The sequence below is a fragment of the Phoenix dactylifera genome, unplaced genomic scaffold (genome assembly GCF_009389715.1).
Source record: "Phoenix dactylifera cultivar Barhee BC4 unplaced genomic scaffold, palm_55x_up_171113_PBpolish2nd_filt_p 000164F, whole genome shotgun sequence".
In the NCBI taxonomy this organism is placed as follows: domain Eukaryota; kingdom Viridiplantae; phylum Streptophyta; class Magnoliopsida; order Arecales; family Arecaceae; genus Phoenix; species Phoenix dactylifera.
The window spans coordinates 260,882-275,472 of NW_024067706.1; the positions used below are offsets into that span (position 1 = coordinate 260,882).

Here is a 14,591-nt window from a genome sequence, read left to right on the forward strand (position 1 = left end):
TTTATATTTTATGTTATTATATGAATTGACTAGTTAAGGTGTTTATTACTTACTGGGTTGTCTAGCTCATTATACAATTTTTTGTTGTTTTACAGATTCTGAGAACTAACCTATCAGGAATTTAAAATGGGAGAGCGACTAGAAGAACTGAAGCACAAGTTATCCTAGATTAGGCTTTATTTAAATTGATGTTTTATCTTTATTGTTTCGCTGCATATTTAGAACTGTGAGACTATATAATTTGGGTCAGTCAATGGAGTAAGATTACATTTATTTCAGTTGAATTATTTTAGATATATATTTATAAAATTGAGATGTTTGGTTTAGATGCCTTGCATGCTCGTCGGGAGAGTTCCCTACGAGTGTGCGGCGGTTGGCGGGACCTCCGGCTCGCGATCTCGGGCCGGGGGCGTGACAAGTGTGAGGACTCGTGCGGGCGTGTGTTTAGTCTCACATCGGTTATTTGCTAGGTAGATCTTGGGTACTTATACAGGATCAAGGAACCCAAATAATAACTTCCGGCTAGCCATTTTGGGTGAGGTCCTGAGTTGTTACAAATGGTATCAGAGCGGACCCGGCCCATAACCTATGTGGACTAGGGGACACTGCAGCACGAATCTATTGGAGCTTACCACGGGCTGATCGTGGTGTTTGTGATTAGATTTGAATGGATTTGAACCCTTAGCCTGACGAGGACGTCAGGGCTTAAACGAGGGAAGTATGTGAGGACTCGTGCGGGCGTGTGTTTAGTCCCACATCGGTTATTCGCTGGGTAGATCTTGGGTACTTATACAGGATCAAGGAACCCAAATAATAACTTCCGGCTAGCCATTTTGGGTGAGGTCCTGGGTTGTTACAAAAGAAGTAGATCCAGTGGCTAGCCTTGAGCCCTTGACTGGATGCTTATGGCGCGACAAGTATCCATGAAACAAATCACGGCCGTCATGGCATGGTGGATAGGACGTGGAGGTGGCAACTGACAGGTGAATAAGCTAGGAAATAGATGTTACTCCATCAACTTCTATTGAGATTCCTTACTAAGCCCTAATCTTATTAGAATTTCTATTATATTGACCATTAATTATAATAACTTTAGGATTTGGAGATGTCAAGTGGAATGGTGATATTTTTATCTTTCAGTAGAAGATGGTGACTTTTTGTCTTGTGGTTGGAGAGAGATTTTATTAAGAGGGGATGTGAAGAGTTTGGAGAGTTTAAGGAAAACGTGTTTATGGTAGAAAGAGAATTCTTTTTGGTTAGATGAGGCATCTTTGAGATTGGAAGTCAAAACTCATTATTTTGGCTTCCAAATTTTTTCTTCTACAACTATTGCTCAATTTAATTCGTATTTATTATGAACCCTAAGTCAGCATGTTTGATCTACATCACGTGGCATGCCGTTCAACATGATATCTGAGTGAGATTAGAGTATAGCCACATAGTTTGCAGCTTTGTGAGATTTCTTCAGAGCCCAATCTTTGAAGTAACGACTTGATTATTGATGGTTTTAAAGGTGATTGTTCAACATAGTTCTAAAGCTTCCAGTAATTCATTGTACATATAGACAAATATATGGACTCTATTATGATTCAATATTCGGACTATAATAGTAGACTTCACCAACATTAACATGGCTTCTTTTGTTATTACCACTTGTCTCCAACTTCACCAATATCGACATAGCTTTTTGCCTCAACCACTTGTCTCCGTAAGTTGAATAATATATGTTATTCAATTTAGAAATCTATAGTCAAATCATATCTAATAGAACAAGATTTATGAGATATCTTGAAAGAGTCGGAAACAATGCCAGTAGATACTCTTAACAAAAAAAAATGCGAGAAGAAAATGGAATTTGATGGTTAAGAAAGTGATGTGAATTATTCAAACTTAGTTGATAAAGAAAATTATTACCATATCCATGATTTAAAAGAGCCAAAGAAACCATGGGTTATTCTTGCGGCTATCCACTGAAGTTTCAGCAAAATGAGACATCTCAAACAAAAATTATCTGGAGAGTCGATTTTATTTTTAGGCATTTTTGAAAATCCAAAAAAAAGAGTAAAATTAGTTTAAAGATGAAGATTTGAAGCTGAAGAGTTTGATCGATTAGAAGCTGGATCAAGTCCAAAGGGTTTTGAAGGATGGCAAAATTGATCAGATCAAAGATCAATCAAGTCAAAACAAAGATCTAAAGCAAAAAGAACTTAATCAGCTGGATACTATATCAAGTTCAAAAGAGATTATAATTGAAGAATCAGTTAATTTTAAAGTTTCTCAGAAATAGTCAAAAAATGTTATAGTTGATCCAACGTCGAAATTCATATTGAGAAGACAATCATGTAGAAGAGACTTATATCGAAACTATCTAAGATATGTATTTTTCTTTTAGAGATATAGTTAGTTATGAGAATGAAGAGATGACTAATTTGAAGTAATTTCAAAAATTAAACAGCAAAAAAAATATGCTTATTGTGGATAGTCTATATTGTCCCTTAGTATTCAACAAGATTTTTGGTATACCGGTTAATTTTGAAGCTACTCCAATGTTTAAATAGTTAAAATACTCTATGCATAAAAATTTGATTTGTATGTAAGAGCCAATTGTACGCAGATATATGAAACCAAGAAGCCATGTATGTTTCTGTAAAAAAAAAAGGGGAAACTAATCACCGGTCCAGTGTTGGACCGGAGTATAACGAATAGTCCCTGTTGACCGAAAATGAAACTTTCGGTCAACAGGCTCTCGAAACCATAATTTCCGGTCCCTGGGAGGAGAAATGTCCAAGAAAATTTGCCGAATATGCCCCGATTCAGTATTTTAAAGGCGGAAAATGGAGACGTTTGGAGTTTCCGTATTCCCTGGCCAACGGAAGAGGAGATTCGGTTTGAAGGTGGGATGAAGTAAGTCGTTTGGAGTTCTTCCCAATTCCCTGTTCGCGTGGCCAACGGAAGGCGGGAGAAGGTGACCGTTGGAATTCCAGAGAAGACTTTGGAGCTCCACAAGCATTCTGCTCTGTTCTTTGAGGTTCCAACGGACTGTAGGGCAGTCGAGGGCCAACGAAAGGCTTTTTGGTTTGATGTCCTCTGTTCTTTGGAGCTCCACAAGCATAGTTTTCTGTTCTGTGAGGTTCCAACGGACTGTATGCTTATCGGCCCAGCCAACGGAAGGCTTTTTAGAGCAAGACCTCTGTTCTTTGGAGCGACACAAGCATAGTCCTCTGTTCTTTCAACGGACTGTATGCTTATCGGGGGGGCAACGGAAGGCTTTTTAGAGCAAGACCTCTGTTCTTTGGAGCGACACAAGCATAGTCCTCTGTTCTTTCAACGGACTGTATGCTTATCGGGGGGCCAACGGAAGGCTTTTTAGAGCAAGACCTCTGTTCTTTGGAGCGACACAAGCATAGTCCTCTGTTCTTTCAACGGACTGTATGCTTATCGGGGGGGCAACGGAAGGCTTTTTGGTTTGAAGGCGGGAGAAAGTGTGGGGAATTAACTTAACTGTTTTCCATCTTGTTTCGTTTTGCCATAGGGTGTGGGGAATTAACTTAACTGTTTTCTTTGTTTATGAATGCCTTGTTCTGCTCCAGTGTGCCATCTTCTTCCGTTTTGCCTTAGGGTGTGGGGAATTAAGATCAGGTGTGCCTCTAACTTTGTTTTAACAGAGATATTTTGCTGATGTGTCTCTGATTCTGCACTCTTCGTCTGACTTTGTTATAACAGAGCTGAGCTCCAAGAATTGTCGCCAAATCATTTGTGCTGATCCCTCCTATTTTCATTATGATGGCTTCAAAGAACAGTAGTAGCCCGGTTTTGATGGCCATTTGTTGTTACGGTAGCGAAGCTGTTATTATTTCCATCTGTGAGGACACAACTCTTGATCAAATATTCAAGAAAATAGTGGAAAGGTGGAGACATTTATCTTCTACAATGATAGAAATTAAGTTTTATATTCCAAACAAATCTAGAATGCTTGTTACGCTCATGAGCGATAAAGATGTTCATAACATGCATCAAATACAAGTGAACTTAAATGCGGCAGTGATCGAGATGGTTGTTACTCATTCTCCAAGCTTGATCGAAGCTGCTGATGTGGTAATCAATACCAGGTATTCCATATTTGAAATTTTATTTTGTTCATTTGAAGCTAAAAGAACATTAATAAATGTGCTGAAATTATGTTTATCGTTTTGTATGGACAGTGGCTCATCCCATGGTGCTGAAATTAGTTGGAGATCCAAAAATATTTCAAAGAGTAGCTCAAGTAATTTTGTCCAAGTTGTTGAAGAGACGAGAGCTGCAATTGAAGAGGAAGAAAGTCAAAGAAATTCGTTGGATGCTTGGAAAAGTTGTATAGAGGGCGTTGGTCAGGAGTTCAGGAATGTCGAAACTCTTCGTGACAGCATTCGCAACTTTTGTATCGCAAATTGCAGAGATTTTGTGTTCATGAAGAACGATCGTGAGCGAGTTACTGTGGAATGTGTATATGAAGAATGTGAATGGCGTATCCATGCTTCTCGACTTGGTAATGGTGAAAAGTTTGCAATTAAAAAATGAACGGTAACCATACATGTGGAGGAGGGATGCAAGTCCAGTCGCATCCGAAGGCTTCAAAATGTTGGGTTCCGAACATTGTTAAAAATAAACTTCAAGATATGCCATTATATAAGCCGACTGACATTGTAAAAGATATTCGCCGGGAATATGGTGTTCAATTGCCGTATCATCAAGCTTGGCATGGTAAGGAGCTGGCTATGAAGGAGATTTATGGTGATAGATCGCTATCTTATGACCGAATTCGGTGGTATTGCGACGCCATTGTTCAAACCAACCCCGGCAGTATTACAGAGTACGAAACAATTGAAGGTCGATTCAGACGTCTGTTCATTTGTTTTCATGCTTCACTATTGGGTTTCATAAAAGGATGTCGACCTCTAATTTTTATGGATGGGACATTTATAAAACATAAGGATGGGGGTGTATTGCTTGGCGCCACTGCCAAAGATGGCAATGATGATATGTTTCCTATAGCTTATGGTGTGGTAGATACAGAAACTGATGAGAATTGGGAATGGTTTTGCCAGATTTTCAAAGAAGCTATTCATAGTTGCAGTGCGTATCATGGTCAAAAGTTCACATTTATGACAGATAGACATCAGGGAATTATTAAATCGGTGCCGAAGTACTTTCCTGGTTGCTACCACTCATATTGTATTCGTCATGTGAAAGAAAACTTCAAGAATCAGGTTTGCATCATAATATTGTAAATAATTTTAAGTAGAAAGTATCTAAGTAATATACCATCCGGTATGTCTGATATTTAATTGTGATCGCAGGTGCTTGTCCATTATCGTGCAGCTGACAGAAAGAGGCTGCTTGATTTAGTAAATGCTGTTGCGTATACTCCAAGGCTTAATGTTTTTCAAAAGCTAATTGGGAAGCTTACATCAGAAGCCCCTGGTGCTTCCACCTTTCTCCTACATGCCAACCCCGAGCATTGGGCAAACGCAATTTTTTCAGGTCCACGCTGGGGCACTATGACATCTAACGTGGCTGAGTGTTTTAATAGTTGGATCTTGGAGGCTCGTCATCTGCCTATCCCTCAGATGGTTGACCATATCAGGCTTCAAATTATGCAGATGATGCATGAACGGCGTAATCAAGGATATAGCATTCAAACCCACCTATGTCCAGATGCTGAGAAAGTGTTACATAAAAATGCAGAAGATGGTCGGAGATTATCCATGTTTACGTCCAACATAATGATATATGACGTAAAGGATACAAACTACTCATGCAAAGTTGACCTCCAGAATTGCAGCTGCTCTTGTGGCGAGTGGCGAATCTTCGGCATGCCATGTAAGCATGCTTGTGCTTGCATCGAGAAGGCCGGCAGATCCTTGTACCAATTCACTGACATTTGGTTCCAAGCTGAATTGTATAGAACAACATATGCCGAAGCAATTAATCCAATTCCTGATATTGAGGAGCCGCACAGTGCATCTGAAGAGATTCACATTCTACCCCCTATGAAAAAGACACGTACTGGCAGGCCTAAAAAGAAGAGAAGACCTTCTCAAGTTGAGTTAGTACGTGATATGAGATGTGGACGATGCGGAAAGCTTGGGCACAATAGAAGGACATGTAATGAGGTCATACTGTAAACAATATGGTGCTCTACTATACATTGAAGGTATGGAACACCTTTGGCACACCCTTGGCACACCTTTTGCACACCCTTGGCACACCTTTGGCACACCTGTGGCACACCATTGCATACAGTTTCAATCCCATGGCACGCCATGGCACGCCATGTATTCTTATTATAAATGCCATTATACACCATGTTTTTTAATAGAAATCTGAAGAAGAAAAAAAGCATCGCTTTAAGCTCTGTGCACACAGTTACCTGTTACCTGCTTCTTTGCACACAGTTACCTGTTACCTGCACTCAAATATGGTTTCTGTGCACACTTAAAACTTAAGCAATCTGATTTTTTTCCCTTTACTTATCTGGTACTTTCAGATTCGAGATGGTCTAAAAGTGGTGCAATTGCAATGGCCAAATGCTTATCGATGGTGCAGTCGAGAATGTATGCCTAACCTTTCATGTTTATGTTTCTTTTTCTTTGCCTTTCTAATTTATGCTGCAAGTTCACATTATATTTAGTAAATTTTTCCATTGTCGTCGCAGATGGGGAAGGATGTGGTGACGTTGTAGTAAAGGAAGACCTTTTGAAGTAAAGGAAGTTGATTGTTGATGTTGTCAACTAATACAAATTTTGGATTATTTCAGAATTTATCAATGTGGAATACTATTAAGTTCCTTTTTCATATTAATTTGTTGATGTTAGCTGATGCTATGCCTTTTTGGGTGGCTGATTTATGTGGAGAGACCTTCTGTTGACTGGAATTGTTCAGAGAAAGCTTTTTTTTAGGGCTAACTACAATATTTGATCTATAAACATGGTGTGCCATGGCACACCATGGCACAGTTTCAGATCCCCTGGCACAGCAGTGTTGCTTGGTTCATTAAGCTTGAAACATACTAAACATACCATGGCACACAGTAAATTAACCCCCAAACACAGTTTTCTGTTCTGTCTTCACAGTTTATCGTTTACTGCACACAGATATGATTTCTGTGCACACAGTTTATCGTTTATTGCACACAGATATGTGCCATGTGCACACAATTTATTGCAGATAGATATGATTTCTGTGCACACAGTATACCCACCCCGTACGTCTCCAAGTGAAGGTTTGTCAAAGCTGCGCGGTTAAATAAAAAGGTGTGTGATAATTTATGATTCGATATATATAATGCCATCATTCGACAAACTTTTACACCCTTGGCACACCTTTCGCACATCCTTCATTTTTTATCTACTTTGTCAGTATTATCCTTTAGTGTGATACTCCACATCATCTAGTTATTTCAGTCAAATGGACTTGCATGGAGGCACACCTTGGCACACCTTTCGCACACCCTTGGCACACCTTTCGCACATCCTTGGCACACCATGGCATACAATTTCAATCCCATGGCACGCCATGGCACACTATGTATTCTTATTATACATGATATTATACACCATGTTTTTCTAATTGAAATCTGAAAAAGGAAAAAAGAACACCGCTTTTAGTTCTGTGCACACAGTTACCTGTTACCTGCACTCAGATATGGTTTCTGTGCACACTTAAAACTTAAGCAATCTGATTTTTTTCCCTTTACTTATCTGGTACTTTCAGATTCGAGATGGTCTAAAAGTGGTGCAATTGCAATGGCCAAATGCTTATCGATGGTGCAGTCGAGAAGGTATGCCTAACCTTTCATGTTTATGTTTCTTTTTCTTTGCCTTTCTAATTTATGCTGCAAGTTCACATTACTTATATTTAGTAAATTTTTCCATTGTCGTCGCAGATGGGGAAGGATGTGGTGACGTTGTAGTAAAGGAAGACCTTTTGAAGTAAAGGAAGTTGATTGTTGATGTTGTCAACTAATACAAATTTTGGATTATTTCAGAATTTATCAATGTGGAATACTATTAAGTTCCTTTTTCATATTAATTTGTTGATGTTAGCTGATGCTATGCCTTTTTGGGTGGCTGATTTATGTGGAGAGACCTTCTGTTGACTGGAATTGTTCAGAGAAAGCTTTTTTTTTAGGGCTAACTACAATATTTGATATATAAACATGGTGTGCCATGGCACACCATGCAACACAGTTTCAGATCCCCTGGCACAGCAGTGTTGCTTGGTTCATTAAGCTTGAAACATACTTAACAAAGTTAAGTTAAGGATTCCGATTTATGTAGAGTATGGCGCATACTCGATTAAACTGAAAACACACTTAATTAACCTTGGCACACAGTAAATTTATCCCCAAACACAGTTTTCTGCTCTGTGCACACAATTTATTGTTTACTGCACACAGATATGTGCCATTTGCACACAGTTAAGTTAAGCATCTCGTAATATATAGAAATAATGGAATCAGTTACAAGAACGTCGTATACACTTATTATTGTAAGCCTATTCTATGGCGCATACTCGATTATGCTTGAAGCACGCTTAATTAACCTTGGCACACACTAAATTTATCCCCGAACACAGTTTTCTGCTTTTTGCACACAGTTTATCGATTAGTGCACACAGATATGTGCCATGTGCACACAGTTAAGTTAAGCATTCTGCTCTGTGCACACAATTTATTGTTTACTGCACACAGATATGTGCCATTTGCACACAGTTAAATTAAGCATCTTGTAATATGTAGAAATAATGGAATCAGTTACAAGAACGTCGTACACACTTGTTATTGTAAGCCTATTGTATGGCGCATACTCGATTATGCTTGAAGCACGCTTAATTAACCTTAGCACACACTAAATTTATCTCCGAACATAGTTTATCGATTACTGCACACAGATATGTGCCATGTGCACACAGTTAAGTTAAGCATTCTGCTCTGTGCACACAATTTATTGTTTACTGCACACAGATATGTGCCATTTGCACACACTTATTATTGTAAGCCTATTGTATGGCGCATACTCGATTATGCTTGAAGCACGCTTAATTAATCTTGGCACACACTAAATTTATCCTGGAACACAGTTTTCTGCTTTTTGCACACAGTTTATCGATTACTGCACACAGATATGTGCCATGTGCACACAGTTAAGTTAAGCATTCTGCTCTGTGCAATGCACACAATTTATTGTTTACTGCACACAGATATGTGCCATTTGCACACACTTATTATTGTAAGCCTAGAGCATGGCACATACTCAATTAACCTGGAAACATACTTAATTAACCTTCGCACACACTAAATTTACCCTCAAACACAGTTTTATGCTTTTTTTGCACACAGTTTATCGATTACTGCACACAGATATGAGTATGTGCACACAGTTTATCGTTTACTGCACACTAATATTAGTCATGTGCACACAGTTAAGTTAAGTCCTTAATGAGCAACTTTTTTTTGAGTCCTCAGATTGTGATCAAGCAAAACATGGATGATTGTCAGTTTATCGTTTACCTCCAAACAGAAGGGCCCAAAACATCTGACTGTCATGGCCTTTGGAACACAAACAAAGATGTTCTCCATTTTGCACACACTTACAATATGAACGACAGTTTCAATACTATCCGATTTTTGACCTGTACTTCCCATGGCACAAAATCATATGATAGCGGCACGGCATGGCACAGTTAACATATGTAACTAGACATTTTATAAATCATTACAACCAATTTAGAGCACGACAAGATAGACAATAATGCCAATCATCTCAATAATACAAATGTATTCATCATAACTGTCTCATTGTTACATTACACAAAAAAAGAAAATGTAGGAGTAGGTTGCCTGCTCTAATCTCTCTTTCTACATATCTTCTCATACCAATTCCAGAAACTATCATTTGTACTGCAATGGTCATTCAACAAAATATTGCCTGCAACCCAGCTTCTATATAAGGAGGGATCCTTGAACTGTTCCAGCAATGGTCTCGAAGTGCCCCGTGTCAGTTCCTCCGCATACATGAGCAAGTATACCCCACAGTCGAGAGTATCCGGCATTTGCTGTGGACACTCTCGAATTTCATGAATGATAGTTTCCGGGATATGGTATCCTACGCGGTCGCTTAGCCAAAATCGCAGAAATGATGCCTACATGGATGTGAAGAATATATTATTTTTAATGTACCTGTGAATACAAAAAAAAATGTAACAAATCTTTCAACTGACACTCACAAATTTAATATTATAGTTTGCATCATTGAAGCTCCACATAGAATTGTAGCATTGAAAACACTGCTGCTTCAAGTCCAAAACAAGTAAATACCAATGCCATTCCATATTCATTGGAATGAATAGATATCTATAGTTTTGGAGATCGCAGAGTTCTATGTCCCCTAACCATTTTATAATACTAGGCTGCAAGGACTGTAAAATACTTTTCGTAACATCAGCAGTTACCTCACCAATGCACAATAGATGTCGATTCACGGCAGCCTACAAAATTTATTATGTCAGAATACACATAATTTGTAGGAGAATCTTAAAAAATTTTGGGTGATTCAAAACCTGTATTTCACAGGGCAAGAATATAGATGGGTTATCAACAGACTCAGTGTTTTCTCGATGCCAAAGCTCCATGACACGAAAGTAAACGTTGACGACCTGCATTTATTAAAAGAACTTCATCAAATAGAACCGTTGATATAAATTTATGTGAGGTATATGTCTTCAATTAACCTACATCACTGCGTAGTGGCCCATCATGTAGGAGCTGCTCTATAGCATCACCGTTGCATGATGGTTTCAAAGTATCTGCATCCTCCCAAATGGTGTGCCTACAAAATTCATTCCAATATTTAAGCTACTTACATAGTGATAAATGTGAAATTGCAAACTTAATTTAGGTAACTTACTCCATGTGATTTTCTTGAAGGAAGAAATCAATAGCTTCTTCATGGTACATAGGGAGCACACCTTCCCCCTTCCCGTAATACGTATGTTTCCTTGCCATTTTCAGTTTACTCTTTGGCGTCTCCACTCTTTCAACATCAATGAATTTAGTGGTTTCTTCTAAAAGCTAAGTGAAATGAAATGAGAATACAACAATTTTACTTACCAAAGAACATGATATGGACTTAGCAAATTGCATATGTACGCAGAATATTTAAGGAACAGAACAAATTTGTATACCTCTATAGGGGGTGATGTTTCTTTGTCGAGTGGAATTGACTTGCGGAGCTCCATAAGTGCAGTAGTGATAGGCTCCAATAATTTACTCGACCGAGTGGGCAAATCCTCCTTTTTAATTGCTAGTGCCATACTACCTTCACCTAGAGAGGCTATTTTTTGTTTCTTTTTTGCCCTTCTATAAGTATTTGGAAAGTGTGCTATGGCCTTTGCTTTCTCTGTTGCCTTTCGCTCACGTGCTCCAAACTTCACGCGCCGGCATAAGGAGGAAACATATTTCGTGGAGATAGGTCCACCTTCTTTCTCACCCTCAACATCAGTGGGCCAAATAACCTGATAACAATATGCATTTCATCTAATAAACAAGATAGTATAATGATAAAAAAAAATTTTATCAAAATCAAATAATTACATACCTCCACCTCATCTGCACTATCCTGAATCTCATCTTTCTCCACTACACCTTTGTCCTTAGCTTCAACGCAGTATGCTCTTCACTCACCTAATAATGAGTTGTATTTAAGAAATAACAACAACCATGATCCCCACGACAACATAGTTAATAATTCATCAAACATTGCTTACCTCAATAAAATCTGTATCATGCTTAACATTTTCGTCATCCACTAAGAGACCATTATCTCGAAGGACCTTCTCAATTCTGGACACCCTCTTATCAACCAAAAACAAATACCTCTCAGCCACTTTTAAGCGGGTATGTAAGCTTTCCAATGTAGGTTCTTCACTCTGGCTGGATGATGGAAACTAAAACAACACAATTATCCAATTTAGAGTATGTCTTTAACTAAGTGCCACCAAATGAAATTAAATGTGTACCAAGTAGTTATAAGTTTGTGCCGCAAAATAAAAGGTGCGTGCCATATGGAAATAAATCTGTGCCAAGTACTTGTAAATGTGTATTACCTGACTTATCTCTTTCGGAGCTTCTAATAGTGGCCTTCCTCGCGAGAGAAGGTGCAACTCCTCCTCTCTAGGCTCTAGCTTCTCGATCACCTGTCGCAAGCAAAAACTTAAGTCTTGCATCATGTAAAAATAAATGTGATGTTACAAATTAATATTCAAACCTAAAATTTTTTTAAGTTCTTCATAACTTTGGCAATCACGTCCACCTTGCGAGGAAATTTGGCATTGCTCCAACGCAACAGACGTGGATACATAAACGGTGGCCGGTGGCTGCCTAAAAGGATATTCGAATGCTCAACAGCCCATACCTGCCAAAAAACAATGCGAACATCAAATTTCAACACAATACATATCTTAACAATGAAATTTAAAAAAATATAAAGATGCTTACCACCAAAGCCACCGTGCATCCATCCATATATCCACCAGATCCATTCCCGCTGATGTTCCTTCTCCTGACACTCTCGGATATAGTAGGTATCTGCTGCCGAACAAAAGCAAAAACGGCAAGACCCCAACTATATGAACCTAACCGCCCTAAATCATCAATATATGAACATAATGGCTTTGGAACATTGTAGTGTACAGTTGGAAACAGAATAGTGACAAAGAGGTATAAAACCCATAATTTGGTAAAATCCTCTACATCTTGTCGTCCTCTCTTTCCAACTAGTAATTGTCATCTATTTTCTATTGCATCCCTACCGGCCTTTTTGTGGTCACCATCAAAAAAAGGGGTGATAAGGTCAGAAGTAACCCTCCCCTCTCTATACAATTCTACCTCATCACCCGTGGCACTCAAACCAAGGATGAGTGCAAACTCACTCCCTAAAAAAGGCACTAAAACTTTACCAAACCAAAAACCTTCATCGACATCATCCCAAAAAGAGAGCAAAGTGTCTAGAACAGGCCTACTCTGCTTGATATATGGCAAACTTAGCATATGTCCAAAAGGAGTTGCGGTCACCCTATCATTCTGCTCCCGAGACATAGACTGCACAAGGGTGGCAATAAATTGGACATAGCGGCTGAAGTAGCACCTTCCATTGACCATATTATTCGGGCCAACAGAACATGCTTTGCCTCTACTCTGAATTGGAGCCATATCAAATGTCTGCATCAAAAATATTAATGAAACACGTTATCCATAAAACAAATTTTTCAAGAATGCATTGTTAAACAAATAATAAACATCAAATTAAGAATCACTGCAGGGTAAAATTAAAGAAAACAGCAACCTTATATCATGTATTCGCAGGAAACTATACCAATATATCACCTACCAATAATCTTCCCTGGGCGAAATCAATAATCGATTCCATAGCATTCAAACATGAAATCAAAATATTATTCGGAACAAAAAAAACGGAAAGCAAGAGAGATTACGGTTTAGCTTCCACTATAGCCAGCATTATGGTTCTCAAAAAGTAAGAACAAATCTTTCCTAAGCCAAATCAATATTTCATTCCGTAACATTCAAAACCGAAAACAAAAATTTCTTCGGAAAATAAATATGGGAAGCAATATTGATTAGGGTTTAGCTTCGATAATAGCAAGCATTATGGTATCCACTAGCATTGGGCGAGCGGAACCTTACCTGCAATTCGGAATGCTTATCGGGGCGGACTTGATCGACAGGAAGACGACTCCGTCGACTGGAAGAGGACTCCGTCGACACGAACAGGAATCGTTCGAGAGGAAGAAGAAGAAGGGGTTCTTTCCGAAGGCGAGAAGAGAAATACTCGGTCGAGAGGGAAAGGAAGACGAAGAAGGTTTCTTCCTGGGTCCAGAGGAAGAAGAAAATGAGAGGAAGAGGAAGAGGACTCGCCCGAGCGAAAGAGGAGCAAAGGAAGCCGGAAAGCCCAACGGATGAATAAAGGGTAGTTTCGTCACCATTTAGAAAGCCAAAAACTCTCGGGACCGGGAGTTAAAAGATCGGTCAACAGGGACTATTCCTTATACTCCAGTCCAACACTGGACCGGTGATTAGTTTCCCCAAAAAAAAATGCAGAACCTTGAGATCATGTTAGAGCTTTATCTCACTCTGGCATCACAACTGAAATAACCACCACTCGCCGTACATTAACAAACAAATTCCCAGAAAAAAATGATAAATGATTACAAGAAGAAACAAAAGAAAATGGACCTAGATATCATAAGAGTAATTGGCCCATCGGAAACAGCAAACAAGAAACAAAACAAGATGAACCTAGATATCGTGAGAATAATTGGCCATCAGAAACACCAAATCTCCAAAGTAGGAGGAAGTCAAAGGAAAGGGCCAATTCCCCAGCTGAACACATCTAAAGACCATACCAAAACCAACCTGGGGACATATGCTGTAGACATTCGATAATGATAATAACATATATGGATGTCAGTCTCAACTCTACCATCCACATGAAAAAAAATTCCAGGATTTGTGTATAGCATTATTCAGCAAAGCC

General features: G+C 38.8%; 2 protein-coding genes across 7 annotated transcripts; one reads left to right on the forward strand and one right to left on the reverse strand.

The window, feature by feature from the left end:
• The first annotated feature begins 546 nt into the window (after positions 1-546).
• Positions 547-8,137, forward strand: LOC120105004. 4 transcript variants are annotated; one of them, XM_039117027.1, is made up of 7 exons: positions 547-4,109; positions 4,203-5,246; positions 5,337-6,193; positions 6,527-6,593; positions 6,695-7,292; positions 7,753-7,819; positions 7,925-8,137. In XM_039117027.1, the coding sequence occupies exons 2-3, from the start codon at positions 4,554-4,556 to the stop codon at positions 6,162-6,164; spliced, it is 1,521 nt and encodes a 506-aa protein (XP_038972955.1). In that variant the 5' UTR covers positions 547-4,109; positions 4,203-4,553; the 3' UTR covers positions 6,165-6,193; positions 6,527-6,593; positions 6,695-7,292; positions 7,753-7,819; positions 7,925-8,137. The 4 variants fall into 4 exon arrangements, with proteins under 4 accessions (XP_038972955.1, XP_038972957.1, XP_038972954.1 ...); XM_039117029.1 differs by having other exon boundaries at positions 547-3,639; positions 3,724-4,109; positions 5,337-6,593; XM_039117026.1 differs by having other exon boundaries at positions 5,337-6,593.
• A 1,652-nt stretch (positions 8,138-9,789) lies between these two features.
• Positions 9,790-13,309, reverse strand: LOC113462875. 3 transcript variants are annotated; one of them, XM_039117034.1, is made up of 11 exons: positions 12,536-13,309; positions 12,351-12,452; positions 12,145-12,234; positions 11,806-11,985; positions 11,637-11,722; positions 11,224-11,553; positions 10,947-11,110; positions 10,775-10,868; positions 10,600-10,695; positions 10,267-10,527; positions 9,790-10,182 (listed from the first exon to the last, which is right to left on the reverse strand). In XM_039117034.1, exons 6-11 carry the CDS (start codon positions 11,350-11,352, stop codon positions 9,886-9,888), a joined length of 1,041 nt encoding a protein of 346 aa, XP_038972962.1. In that variant the 5' UTR covers positions 11,353-11,553; positions 11,637-11,722; positions 11,806-11,985; positions 12,145-12,234; positions 12,351-12,452; positions 12,536-13,309; the 3' UTR covers positions 9,790-9,885. The 3 variants fall into 3 exon arrangements, with proteins under 3 accessions (XP_038972962.1, XP_038972963.1, XP_038972961.1); XM_039117035.1 differs by having other exon boundaries at positions 10,947-11,072; positions 12,306-12,452; XM_039117033.1 differs by having other exon boundaries at positions 12,306-12,452.
• Between the last annotated feature and the right edge of the window lie 1,282 nt (positions 13,310-14,591).

Excerpts from the sequence above, each read along its gene's own strand:
- LOC113462875 (XM_039117034.1), bottom strand. The coding sequence starts at position 11,352 with ATGGCACTAGCAATTAAAAAGGAGGATTTGCCCACTCGGTCGAGTAAA. Across the intron at positions 10,696-10,774 it reads ATGGGCCACTACGCAGTGAT|GTCGTCAACGTTTACTTTCG; the intron begins GTAGGTTAATTG and ends TAATAAATGCAG. Across the intron at positions 10,183-10,266 it reads CAAACTATAATATTAAATTT|GCATCATTTCTGCGATTTTG; the intron begins GTGAGTGTCAGT and ends ACATCCATGTAG.
- LOC120105004 (XM_039117028.1), top strand. The coding sequence starts at position 4,554 with ATGAACGGTAACCATACATGTGGAGGAGGGATGCAAGTCCAGTCGCAT. Across the intron at positions 5,247-5,336 it reads AAGAAAACTTCAAGAATCAG|GTGCTTGTCCATTATCGTGC; the intron begins GTTTGCATCATA and ends TTGTGATCGCAG.